The sequence below is a fragment of the Malus domestica genome, chromosome 13 (assembly GCF_042453785.1).
Source record: "Malus domestica chromosome 13, GDT2T_hap1".
In the NCBI taxonomy this organism is placed as follows: Eukaryota; Viridiplantae; Streptophyta; class Magnoliopsida; order Rosales; family Rosaceae; genus Malus; species Malus domestica.
Genome location: NC_091673.1, coordinates 4,331,688 through 4,344,682, shown reverse-complemented (window position 1 = coordinate 4,344,682; position 12,995 = coordinate 4,331,688). Strand labels below are relative to the sequence as shown.

General features: G+C 36.1%; 2 protein-coding genes across 4 annotated transcripts; one reads left to right on the top strand and one right to left on the bottom strand.

The window, feature by feature from the left end:
• Positions 1-119: 119 nt before the first annotated feature.
• LOC103451790 (probable WRKY transcription factor 3) lies at positions 120-3,464 on the bottom strand. The gene is made up of 4 exons (XM_008391217.4): positions 2,808-3,464; positions 1,240-1,943; positions 981-1,142; positions 120-810 (listed from the first exon to the last, which is right to left on the bottom strand). Exons 1-4 carry the CDS (start codon positions 3,246-3,248, stop codon positions 537-539), a joined length of 1,581 nt encoding a protein of 526 aa, XP_008389439.1. The 5' UTR covers positions 3,249-3,464; the 3' UTR covers positions 120-536.
• A 5,372-nt stretch (positions 3,465-8,836) lies between these two features.
• LOC103423801 (isopentenyl phosphate kinase) lies at positions 8,837-12,865 on the top strand. 3 transcript variants are annotated; one of them, XM_008361883.4, is made up of 11 exons: positions 8,837-9,733; positions 10,103-10,333; positions 10,458-10,555; positions 10,672-10,714; positions 11,035-11,096; positions 11,203-11,259; positions 11,421-11,456; positions 11,541-11,618; positions 12,005-12,071; positions 12,167-12,229; positions 12,403-12,865. In XM_008361883.4, the coding sequence occupies exons 1-11, from the start codon at positions 9,655-9,657 to the stop codon at positions 12,603-12,605; spliced, it is 1,017 nt and encodes a 338-aa protein (XP_008360105.1). In that variant the 5' UTR covers positions 8,837-9,654; the 3' UTR covers positions 12,606-12,865. The 3 variants fall into 3 exon arrangements, with proteins under 3 accessions (XP_008360105.1, XP_008360106.1, XP_008360107.1); XM_008361884.4 differs by having other exon boundaries at positions 9,414-9,733; positions 10,071-10,333; XM_008361885.4 differs by having other exon boundaries at positions 9,547-9,733; positions 10,098-10,333.
• Positions 12,866-12,995: the final 130 nt, after the last annotated feature.

Below are 12,995 nucleotides of genomic sequence, written 5' to 3'. Positions count from 1 at the left end.
AGATTGGTGTGTGTTGACACAGCAACAAAAACTCCCTTACAACCCACATTACAGCAAAAGAACTAAGGACGGACTACCAAGCGGCAAGCAAGAACAAAAACAGAAGTACAAAACAGAAATAGGCAACCGGAAAGTAGAAGTAATTTTCTTGGAGTTTCAGTTCAAACATCGATACAACATTACCAAACGCAAGCGTAAATAATCATATAAGCCTACATCACTGTTTACATATACAAAAGAATGCACAGAAGTTGTAAATTTCAACACAGTATGCTTGTTAACTAGTTTACATGCAACAAAAAAATTTGACCCGACTTCTTCCTTCCATAATTACCTCTTTCCTTTGTACATTAGCAATTGGGTAACAGGGCCTTGATCAAATCTACAGCCTGTAGTGAGCAGCAGATTCGGGCAACGATAACTTACAAATTTTGCCTGCTTCGTGGAAATTTCAAGTTCTCCGGCTCCTGCTTTCTTTCCTGATTGATGAAACTCACAGAAACTATGGGGGTTTTGTTTTTTCGGTACAACCCAAACTATGTTATTTGTTCTCCTTTTAAACGTAAACTTGCTATAGGCTGCTGGTCCCTGTTTCTAAGATCCATCTGGTTAACCTTCCCATTTCCTGGATTCGTTGATCTTAAAATCGATGCATTGTTGTTGCCTGTGTAGTGGCTGCTGGTTTTAGAAGCTGGTACATCATGATTATGCTTGCCCTCATATGTTGTTATGACAGCCTTAGGATCTGTTGAGGCTCTCTCTACGTGCTTACGGACGTTACATGCAGGGAACGTGCATTTGTAATAGCTCCTGTAAAATGCAGCAAAGACAAATCAGGAAATTTTTAAACCAACCATACAAGAAGGAATATACCCGTTTGATTGAATACGTTAGGCAACATAAAAATGAAAACATCGTGACATCAATGGAATAAAACTGTATATAACACTGAGTTTAGAAATATTGAGAAACAGTATTACCGTGGATAAGGATTGCCTTTGACGACTTTTTGCCCATACTTTCGCCACCTGTAACCATCGTCTAAGAGGTCGACTTCACTGGTTGTCTGTACTATGATTCTAGGCTCTGTAACAGTCCGATGTGTAGAAGCTGCCGCTGCTTCTGACCTGACCTCGGTGTTTCTGGAAAATAAAAGTTAATTTTGTTAGGAATACATGACAAACAAGTAGCATAATGCCCGCAAGCATGTGCATATGCTTATCAAGATAAAATATCTACCTTCTCTTGGGGTCAGGTTGATCTTCATCTTTCTCATCAACTCTGGTTTCCGCATCTTCTACTTCCTCACTGTCACTTGTCCCAGATAAATTATCATGTGTTGCTTGGCTGGATTCCTGACGCTTCTTAGACATTGAATAAGGACCTGTCCCTTCTTTTGGTTTGTTCAAATTCCCACCATGAACTTGGGAAGCTAAGTCGGAATTTGCCTGACTATTTCCATTGAGGGGACGCTTGGACTGATGACGTTCATGATTATGCTCGCCCCTGTAAATAATTTCAGTTATTTGTCCTTCAATCGAGCGTTCAACCTTCTTCTTTACTGGACAATTTGGATGGGTGCACTTGTAATAACTTCGAGGAAATTCACTACCTTTCACCTGCTTCTGTCCATACTTCCGCCAATTGTAACCATCATCATTAGGCTTATCGACAGTAAATGAAGACAGTTGGGATCTCTGATCTGAAAGGGAAATGTCAGATGATTCTTTTGTCGCAACGGCAAAGTCAGGTGTTCCAGACGGTATCTCTTGTGGTGGTGTTGTATCGGAAGTAAAGGATGGAGGCTGTGTCAACACTGTGGCGGGTGCTGTTGAGAAAGATGTTGAATGCTCAGTTGAGAAATTGAAAAAGGATGGGGAGAGTGCAGCAGCCTGAGCCGTGACCTGTGCTAGTGCCTGCTGGTGTGTCATTCCAAAGGGTCCCTACAACAATTCATAAATCACAACCATAAGAAACCAATATAACTTATATAGGTGGTACCAATCAGACAAGTCTCATATGCATACTTTTGGAGTACCCTTACCCAATTTGCCTAACAAACAAGTGAATCAATCCTAAGAACCCGGAACCAGGCCAATGTGTGCTACTGCAGTGTGCCCGCCCCTTGTACCCAAGTTCAAACCCCACTCCCGCATGTTAGTGTAAAATACAATATCATCTCGAAAAATTAAAAATCCAAAAAACGGTTCAGCTTCTAGTTTCAAGTCGATTTTTGTTTTCGGAAAACTGAAAACATGAAAATCGTTTGATAACTGTTTTGAACCAAGCCTACAAATAGACTAGCCAACTGACCTAACCCGCGTCTAAGTTACAGGAAGACGGATTTCAACTCCGGTGCAACTGACCTAGCTTTTACCCAATTGTCCTAACAAACAAGTGAATCAATTCTAATAACCCAGAATTTGGCAGATTCCCCTTCCCCGCCAAAGGGGTAAAAAAAGGGGCAAAAAGTTACTAAATTTAGAATCTCAAATCCTCTCAAAGTTACTAAATTTAGAATCTCAAACCCTCTAAAAGTTACTAAATTTAGAATCTCAAATCCTCTGCCTTAATTTGCCGCCATTTAACTCACTGCTTTCTTTTCTCAACAAAATTTTTAAATAATTTTCCAAGAGTAACAAATTTCCCAGTTTTCGCAGTAACTAAAGACGAGTTATTTTATTTATCTAAATCGGACTAAAAAAAAGTAAACTTTTCAAAAAAATCCCAGCTCCCTGATAAGCATACAAGCAATGGTAACAGTAATTCAGTAAATAAATGGAGGAAGTGATTGACGAGGGGTGTACCTGACCGGGTGAGAAGATTCCCGGCGAGTCGAGAAACCCGGACGGCGTCGGGACCGAAAACATAGGCGGCGGTCTGTTCTGCTTGAACCGGAAATCCGAACTTCCATCGCCGTCGCCGGAATTTCGCTCCTCGAGCTGCGGGAACCCCAGCGCCCTCGGCGACGGAGACGTCATGGCTCCGGCGAGCAGCTGGGAGAAGGACTTGCAGTCGTCGCCGCCGTCGGAGAAGAAGTTGGAGACGAGAGTCATGGGTCCGGGGCTGAACCCCAGGCCCAGACCGGGCCCAGTATTCCCGCCGCCGGCGGAGCTGAAGATTGATTCGAAAGAGGTGCGCTGCGGGAGAGTGATCGTGGGGCGGGGAGGATGATGAGTCGCTGCGGGCTTCGACGGTTGCGATGGTCCGGACGGCGGCGTGGGCGGTTGCTCTTGGTTGTCAGCCATTGGATCAAAATCCGAAAACAAAGGGGGACAAAAGCGAGAGAGTATTTCCTTCAACTAACCATTTAAACTCTCGTTTTCTCTTTCTTTCTTTCTTTCCGTGTGAAGTTTGCGTCTGTCTGTTTTGTTTTGGTATTTTTCGGATTTGTGGATCTGAACTTCTGCAAAAAGTCCACGCCGCACAGACCAAAAAGTCCTTTCCTGATTTTCCTTTAAAATAACAAATTAAAATTAAATAGTAAATTATCTTTAAAATTGATGTAACTCATCACTTTACACTCTGAGATTTAAAACCAATAGAAAATTCCTTTGATTGTCCACCACAGATAATTTTGATCATTCTGTAAAAAATCATCGTTAAATTGAGGGTTTTTTTTGTCAAATCAAACTCTCTACTTGAATTGGTGTTTTCTTCAATTTAACTGAGATTTTCACAAAACGATAAAAAAATAATTGAAAGTGAGCAATCTTCTTTTAATTTAAATCCTAGAGATCCCAGTAAGAAGGTATGACATTTTGACTAAAAAAAAAAGCTTGGTTTTATTTAATTTTTGGGGTTCATTTATTATTTTATATATGAGCTTTTGGGTTGTTTGGTGTTGTTGGAGCTAAAGTTGCAAACTACTACCGCCTCCACGATCCAGCCTGTGTTTGAAATGACGGTGATGCCCCTTAGACTTTTAGTAACTACAAAATTTCCATCTTCCAAGTTTGAAAATGGAGGGGTAGTGAAGGGGAAGATACAGAGTTGGGCACTGGATAACCGGATTATCGATGGTACCATCTACAATGATATCCATGGACTGATTATGCGGTTAATTAAAATGAAATTAATTTAATTATGGATGTTTTACTTCTGAGTTCTCTCGTGCTTACTATTTAATGTTGCCAAACTTATACTTGCATTATGGTGTGCTCTAAGTCTTTTTTTTTTTTTTTAATACACAGTGTAACATCTCACATCGCTCAAGGGAGTGGATCCTCTATGCCTTATATGTACATGCTCATCTCTTCCTAGTACAATGCATTTTGGGAGTTCATTAGCTTCAGGCTCCATCTTAACTCCGAAGTTAAGCAAGTTCGCGCGCGAGCAATCCTATGATGGGTGACCCACTGGGAAGTTCTCGTGTGAGTTCCCATAAACAAAATCGTAAGGGCGTAGTCGGGATCCAAAACAAACAATATTGTATTACGCCGGAGTCAAGCCCGGGATGTAAGGGCCCGGGCCGGGATGTGACACACATAGCTTGCTTGAAATTGTTTTTAAAAAGAAAAATTAATGAAAATAGTTTCAAATCTTTACATTTTAATCAAAAATCATCTACTAACTTTATTTAATGATAAAGACAAAAGAATAAAAAATAAAAAAAACATAGAGAACCCAACTTGTGTTGGGCGTGTCCCCATATAAACTGAGGAAAATTAATGAAAAAAACTTGAAAACTATGAGTTTTAATAATAATGACAAAATAAATAGTAAAGTAAATAGTACCATAATTGATTTTTTAGTGTAAAAATATGTTTTTTCATTAAAGTGAACAGTACCATAAGTTTTTTGTTAAAATTCCCTATAAACTGATGTAACAAATCCTTCATATTTTGCTTGTCGTACGCATTGTGGAAACCCATATACCAATTGCTTTGGAGTTGGTCAAAAGGCCATGCCTACAAACACCACCCCCACCCAGTCTCTTTTTCCACACTCCACTTTTTTCTCCCATTGTCGGCTGCATTAATAGATTTTTTTTTTGGAACTTTAACGAAAAGTTTTCGATATTGTTCACTTTAACGAAAAACCACATTTTTACACTAAAAAGTCAATCATGATACTATTCAATTTACCCTTTATTTTGTCTTTATCGTTAAAATTCAAAGTTTTCAAGTCATTTTCATTAGTTTTCCTTCTTTCTTTTCTTATAATAAGAAAAAGACTTTAAATTGAATTACATTCCCCAATTTTATTTTTGTGATGTTGTTTCTCAATAGTAGTCAAGATGATGAGAGATTTTTCAATTTTCTCAGAATATGGGGTGGTACACAACGTGTCCTTATACAAGTGATGAGATTCTTGTGTTAAAAAATTAATAACATAAAAATAAAAGTTTCCACCACTTACATAATGACATGTGATGTACCGCTTGTGTTACGGACATAAGGAAAAATTTCCCACACTTAAATAGTATCCAGTATTTTAATTTGGTAATTGAAAATAGTTTTTAAATATAATTATTGAGAATATCATATTCCCAATGTTTTGATCTAAAGGATCACTTCTGGTTCATCGGTTTCGGCGCAATGGATGCTTTTATAGGACCAAACAGGGTTTAAGTTTCAAAACCTTATGAAATTGAACAAAGAATTAGATACTATTTATAATACTTGACCAATAAATATACATTATTTATGAAACTGAACCAATAAGTAAACACTATTTATGAAACAAAACCAATAATTACGCACTATTTCTAAAACTAAACCAATATGTGGAAACCATTTATGAAACTTGACCAATAACTAGACATTATTTATGAAACATGACCAAGAACTAAGCACTCTTTATGAAAGTGGACCAATAATTAAGCATTATTATGAAATTGGACCAAGAAAGAGACAGTATTTATGAAATTGTACCATTACCATACACTATTTATGAAACTCGACCCAATAATTATGCACTATTTATGAAACATGACCAAGAGTTAGGCACTATTTATGAAAGTAGACAAAGAACTAGACGCTATTTATGAAACTCGACCCAATAATTAAGCACTATTTATGAAACATGACCAAGAGTTAGACACTATTTATGAAAGTAGACAAAGAACTAGACGCTATTTATGAAACTGGACCAATAAATAGTGTAGTACCGCTTTCATAAATATATTTTTTTATATTAAAATTATGTCATTTTTATTAAAATTTAAGTTCTTTTGTTTTTTTATTAAAATTTAAGGGTTTTTCATTAATATTTATTTATTTTTTATTAAATAAAGTTATTGCATGATTTTTTGTTAAAATAAACTTGGCCCAAACCTTTTTCATGAAAGTTTTCTTTCTAAAATGACTTAAAATGCTTTTTTGTCAACGTATTTTTGAAATTAATTTTTTGTAAAATGTAAATGAATCCTGACAAAACACTTCAAATGCTTTTAAAAACAGGAAAAAATTTGCTAAGCACTTTGAATTATTTTAAAGATATTCCAAATGAGTCCATAATCAACAAATCATTAGAAGAAACTTGTGTGTATCAAAATATCGTTACTTAGATTTATTATTTCATGTCTTATAATACGAATAATCGACCTAATTAATATTCAACTCACTAGATGTATTTATAAAAGGACAAATGCACATTATAAAAACATAAGATAAGATTGCATGGTTAATGACGTAGATTCTTTCACATGCAAAATATGGTTTGAGGCAAATATATACTCCACACAAAGCAAAACGTGTTGGCATATAATATAATAAAATCATGGAAAAGGAGCGCTGTCAAATGTTGTATTGTGGTTGTGGCACGTACAGTCGCAGTTCCAAACTGCACATATATACATGTAACATGTTGCAACTTGACCATTACAAAATTTCTTTGTCGTTATTCACCCATGAAAAGTGTTTTTCATTAATAATATAATATTATAATTCATATTTTCTTTCACATAACATTTGTATATTGTCAAGCCAAAAGACGTTCAAAGTAAAAAATAAAATAAATAAATATAGAATGGTTCACAACTACTCAAAATCCAAATAATATAGCAGATAAATTAATTAATGTATTTATTTATGAATTTGCAGACAACGTGCCTTCTAGTTCTATTTATATATTAATAATGAATGTATAATGTGTGGGAATATTACTCGTAGGAGTCGAGTTGCATTATGAACAATTATTGCATGTCAGAATGTTAAGAAATCGTATAAAAATTTATAGGTAAATTACAAAAAACTACATCAACTATTGAGTTATTAACAATTTCATACATTGTCTTTAAAAAGTTTCAATGTCATACATTATATTCGAATTTGTTGCAATATCATACATTCCGTCAGTTCCTCTGTTAAATGCTAATGAGGCGGGGTTTATTTTTTATTAAAAAATTATTAAAAACTTAAAAAAATATTTAAAATATTAACTAAATTTCATGAACGAAAATTTCGGTAAAGAGTCAAGCAAGTAAATTTTTGGTTGCCCCACAATAATGTCATGTGATTTTCTTACAACTAGTGTTTAAATTTTTTTTTTGATACGTTTGATATTTTTGTGAAATATCATAAACATCAGAAGAAAAAAAAATGTGAAAAATGGGTTAAAGTCTAAATTTCACGAGATGTTGAATAAGCTCTTAATTTTTGCTAAAATCGACAAATTTCGTCGATATTTCCAATTTAACGATTAAATATAGACAAATTATCATATGGCATTTTCTAAAACCTCGTTTTAAATTTCTACATTTTTTTAGCAAACTTCCATAATTTATATCTAAGGCAATAGTTGTTGATAAACAATTTGCATTTATTTTCCACCGATCTTGATGTAACACGTGCATATATTTATATTAATTGATCACAATTTTCTTACGTGTCTTACATCTATACCACACGTAACCTATTTAAGATAAAGACAAGTTTATTGGAATCCGGATTCTTTTTGGATTCTGTTTGTGAGGGTTCCGAGAATTCGTAAATTGTGTCCGTTCATAGTATATCGTACGATAAAAAAATATTTTAAAATAGAAAATAAAGTTTGTCTTTTCTTTTTTTCTTGTTGTCTTCCCGCGAGAACCCTGTGACAATAAAGGGAAGGAAACAAGAAAAATAAAAAAACATCGGAGGTGGGGTTTTGGGTTTTGACCTGATTGACATCGACTGCGAGTACGAAACCCAGAACTCTTTTTTTTTTTTTTTTTGTAAAAAAACCCAGAATTTTTTTTTTTTTGAAACTAATGACTTGTTTATTAATTCGCAATCAAAATAAAGAGAATGTTTGGATGAAGAAATTTAAGATTATTAAGGAATTTAAAAATGCTGAAAATTAAAATGACGAGATTTTATTTTATAGAATTTGTAAATTTTCTTGTTTGGTTAACCTAAAAAAACAATGAAATTAAATATGAAATTTGTTATTTTTAAACTTTCAATTATAGAAATTGAGAAATGACACATATTTATATGAAATTTGAACTTGGGATTTGGAGGTCCCAAATTCCAAGTTTTTTTCCACGCGAAAATTCTAAATTTCTATGTTTATGAATTCAAACAAGAGAATTGATGTCTGTCAATTTATAAATTCTGACTTTTACAAAAATTTCATGTTTATTTCTTTCATCCAAACATAGTGTTAGATTGAGAAGGAATTGAAATGGAGTGGAGTCAGAATCAGATTATTATTAGAGCTGTTTACTAAACTTTTTGTAATCGGAGTAAGAATAACATTGACTTATATAAATTATTTACTAGTTCATATAAATCGGAATAGAAACTAATGTGATTACTAAAATACCCTTGTTATACTAAATTAAGTTTGTATGCTGATTAATAGAGAGTCAAATGATATAAAATAAAATTAATAAGCAAACTAACCAATTACCAAACCCCAACCTAATTGTTCCTCTCCTTCTCCGCCTCTCTCATCTCTCAACAGTTTGAAATTGAAGGTGGGTTTGTGGCCTATGGGCAGTGGTAGTGGTGATGATATCGTTTCTATGAAGGATTAGTTTACAGGGCTGTGATTTCATGTTGGTTTGGTGTGGGGGTTTGGTTTTTGACATTTTGTTCATAAGATTACCTACTAAAATTGCAGCAAGGTTCTTCTTGGTCTGTGGTTTGATCTACTTTTGTGGTTTAATTGTTGTGGAAGATGATGATGGTTGGGTCTGCGTCCATGGAAAGGCAAGGGATGTGCGACGGTGGTGAGGGAGAAAGAGAGGGATAATAACTCTGGGGACCAGAGCTTGGGTTTCTTTGGAATTTCAACTTTTATGCAAGGGTACAATGGGTATGAAAAATGGATTCCTCATTCCCTCAATCCTCCGGAATCCAAATGCCATCCAATTGTTAGGACTCCAATTCCTCCAAATCTCGGAATTGGATTCCAAAATTTGGATGGGACCACTAAATTTTGATTTCCCAAATATGATAAGCACCGGAATAATTTGTAATCGAAGTTCAATTCCGTTTCTCGTTAGGAGTCCAATTCCTCCAAATCTCGGAATTGGATTCCAAAATTTGGATGGGACCCACTAAATTTTGATTTCCCAAATATGATAAGCACCGGAATAATTTGTAATCGGAGTTCAATTCCGTTTCTCGATGCCGATTACCTACGTAAACGTGCCCTAAAAACCCAGAACTTTTGAGAGTGTAAACTCAGAGCTTTAGGTCCCGGAAACCCCACAAATTTACGATGGAGGAGACCAACACAAATGATCTCCAAAGCGCTTCTGTCAGCCTCACGAAACCGATTCGCTGCATCGTCAAACTCGGTCTGTTAATCTAGTTATTCCTTTTTGGTAGAATTCAATTTGCATCAGAATTTGTGCTTTTGTGGTTGAGTTTTTGTTCTCCAGATTTTCATTTCGATCATTTCTAGCTTTGTTTACGCTGACCCAGAAAAGCTGATTGCTCAAACGAGGTCTAGAAAAGTGCTTTTGGCGTGCTAGATTAATGGGCAGCTGATAAATTTTAAGCCTTTGTTAATATAAACTGTGGAAAACCGATTCGTTTCAATCTGGGAAAATCTGAGGTGTTTGGATGAATGGTTGCTTATAAAACTAAATTATGAAATGCATTTGTAATCATTTGTTCGTATTTTGGTCTTAGATTGTTACAACACGATTTTTTGCCTAGTCTAGGAGGTGCAGCAGTTACTTGCAAGAACGAATTAGAGACAATAAATGAAGCAAATCTCAAGATGGTTTCGTCGCAGCTGAGGCAATCAATGGCTACGGGGTCGCCTTCTGGGGAGGTGCTTGGGATGGATTGGAGCAAGCAACCTGGAGAATCAGAAATTTCATCTGCCATACTTGATTTTGAACATCGGCCAGTTGCGGACCCCTGCCCCTTTATAGTTGTTCATGGAGCAGGTTAGCTGCTTGGTTTATTTCATCACTTGGAACTTGATTTGTTTGTTGAGATACAAAGTAGCCTTTTCACTAATTTCTAAAGATATGTATTCGTCTAATATGTTGTGTGCTATGGTGGCTTCAGGTTCTTTTGGGCATTTTCAAGCTAGTAAATCGGGCGTTCATAAAGGTGGGTTGTACCAACCCCTTGTCAAGGCTGGTTTTGTTGCCACACGCATCTCCGTAAGACTCTGCCTCGTTGACTCGCTTCACATCTATAGACTTTGCTTTAAGTTTGCTTTCGTCTCTTTCGGATTATTCCTCCATTTTCATGTTCATGTTTATTTCAATTATTTCAGGTTACAAAGCTCAATCTAGAAATTGTTAGAGCGTTAGCCAGAGGTATTAATCTACCCTATTAACAAACGTTTTCATACACAAACTATATTTCTAAAGATCAACAGATTCAAAGGAAAAACCAGCTTTCGCAGTTTTAAATTAACAATGCATCTAATGCATCAGAGATACTATTAGCTAGCGGTTGAAGAAGTTTGTAAGTTCTGTAGTTTACTTGACCAATCGGTATTTGTCAATTTTGTTTGGCTCTCAAAGCTGCATGAAACTGTTATTTCACTATCATGATTTCATGCTATTATCTGCTTAAGTTCTTAAATGCACCCAACTTTCACGTTCATGAATATTGTTATGTGTTTTCCTTCCAGAGGGTATCCCTTCCATTGGAATGTCTCCATTTTCATGTGGATGGTCGACCCGTGAAAGAAATGTCAGTGGCTTGTTTCCGCTAAATGCTTTGATCCCAAAAGTTATTTTATGTTCTCTATCCTTATTGTTAAATTTTCTTTATTAATGTAAGTTATCCCTTTCTGCAGATAGCTTCAGCTGATTTGTCTGCAGTGTCCAAGGCTATCGAATCTGGTTTAGTACCTGTAAGTTCATATTATTATTATCATTCTTCCTATCATTCTATTTTTTACGTATTTTGAACTGCCTCCTTTTGTGTTATGAATTATTTATACGTGCTGTTGGTTTCTGTTTTTCTTCTCATCTTTCCCTCAGTGATTAATGTTGATTGCTATACGCTTCCTAGGTTTTGCATGGAGATGCTGTGCTCGATGAGTTACTGGTTGGTCTCTCTTATAGAAGTTCACTAGCTTATTGCTTATATTGAACTTGTACTGATGCTTTGTTAATCGCTTTGCCTAATCAGGACTGTACCATATTGAGTGGAGATGTCATCATTAGTCACCTTGCAGCGCACTTGAAGCCTGACTTTGTTGTTTTTCTCGTATCCACACTGTCTCGAAATGGAAAGTTTCATGCATTTGTATTTTGGGAAATGACTTCGGAACACACTGCACAACTGGATAGTTGATAGAAGTGTCTTAAAAGTTACTTGAGGCCAATAAATTCGCATTAGTCTTTGTAAGAGACCAATGCTAAACCAGTTACTTTAGCAAACTTCACAGGCGAAAGTGAACTAGAGGTAATCTGTCCACTGTCTCAAACTCAATACCTGCATTAGGAGAGTAAGAATGCATCCTCCTTCCATAAAGCATCTAATCTCAAAGAAAAACTGAGTCCAACCACTTGGGGTCAGATAGGCAGGAAATTACCATTTGATATGAGTGGATGAACATCCTATGTTTGTTTTCTATTTAATGTGGATTTAAGACTGATGTTTTTGGGGTTTATGACCGTCCACCGTCGGAACCAAATGCAGTACTCTTGAGAGAAATCGGTAAGCAGTCTTACTAATCCTGGATTTGCACAGAAATGGAGTTTTGTTTTTATTCGTTGAATTGTATTGACTTATTCAAAGTTTGTCAACTGTAGCTGTGGCTAAAGATGGGAGCTGGTCGATCGTGAGCCCAACACTTGAGAACATGAATAAGCAAGGTGCGAATGAACCCAACACGTTACGAGCTTTGTTTTCGTTATTGTTGGCTGTGCCAAAATGGGAATTGATCCCGAATTTGTTCAAGTTACTAGCATCTGTTATGTGTGTGTATTATTAAGCATTAAGCATGCTTCAGCTAATGCCAGATCCTGCATGGTTGTCATGTCAACAGTTGAGACAGAAGCAGCAGCCCATGATACAACAGGCGGAATGCTGACCAAGATATCGGAAGCTGCCGCGATTGCAAAACTCGGAATCGATGTGTACATTGTGAAGGCAGCAACAACCCATGCTTTGAGGGCATTGAATGGAGAGTTGAAAGGCAGCATTCCAGATGACTGGCTTGGAACGGCAATCCGGTTTTCGAATGAATGATCGATCACTTTTGCTGTTATGAACAATCGAGGTGTTAAACGTAAACATTCGGAGACCAACACAAGAAAGAAGTCGGCGTTTGGAGAAGACATAGATGTTAACCACTTATGATTATATGAACTGTCTCGATACAAGATCAGACAATTGAGTGTTTGAGGTAAAAACAAATTCATTACCCGCTGCGACAGGCCAGCCAACTCTGGTCGTTTATGATTCATCGGTCCTCAAAACTAGGTATATAATGAGTGGTTTCAAATTCAGAGGTTAAGCGTACTCTCGCAATTTTAACCAAGGCACGGTGGTGTTTTTGGGGGTAATAGTGAAAAAATTGCTAGATAAGTCATTCTTACTATCACTCTACATAACCGTACATAAAAATATCACCTCAAA

Coding starts and splice junctions, on each gene's coding strand:
- LOC103451790 (XM_008391217.4), bottom strand. CDS start 3,248: ATGGCTGACAACCAAGAGCAACCGCCCACGCCGCCGTCCGGACCATCG. Junction 1,944..2,807: donor GAATCTTCTCACCCGGTCAG/GTACACCCCTCG, acceptor GAATTGTTGTAG/GGACCCTTTGGAATGACACA. Junction 811..980: donor AAAGGCAATCCTTATCCACG/GTAATACTGTTT, acceptor TGCATTTTACAG/GAGCTATTACAAATGCACGT.
- LOC103423801 (XM_008361883.4), top strand. CDS start 9,655: ATGGAGGAGACCAACACAAATGATCTCCAAAGCGCTTCTGTCAGCCTC. Junction 11,619..12,004: donor CTGACTTTGTTGTTTTTCTC/GTATCCACACTG, acceptor TGTGGATTTAAG/ACTGATGTTTTTGGGGTTTA. Junction 12,230..12,402: donor TGAGAACATGAATAAGCAAG/GTGCGAATGAAC, acceptor TCATGTCAACAG/TTGAGACAGAAGCAGCAGCC.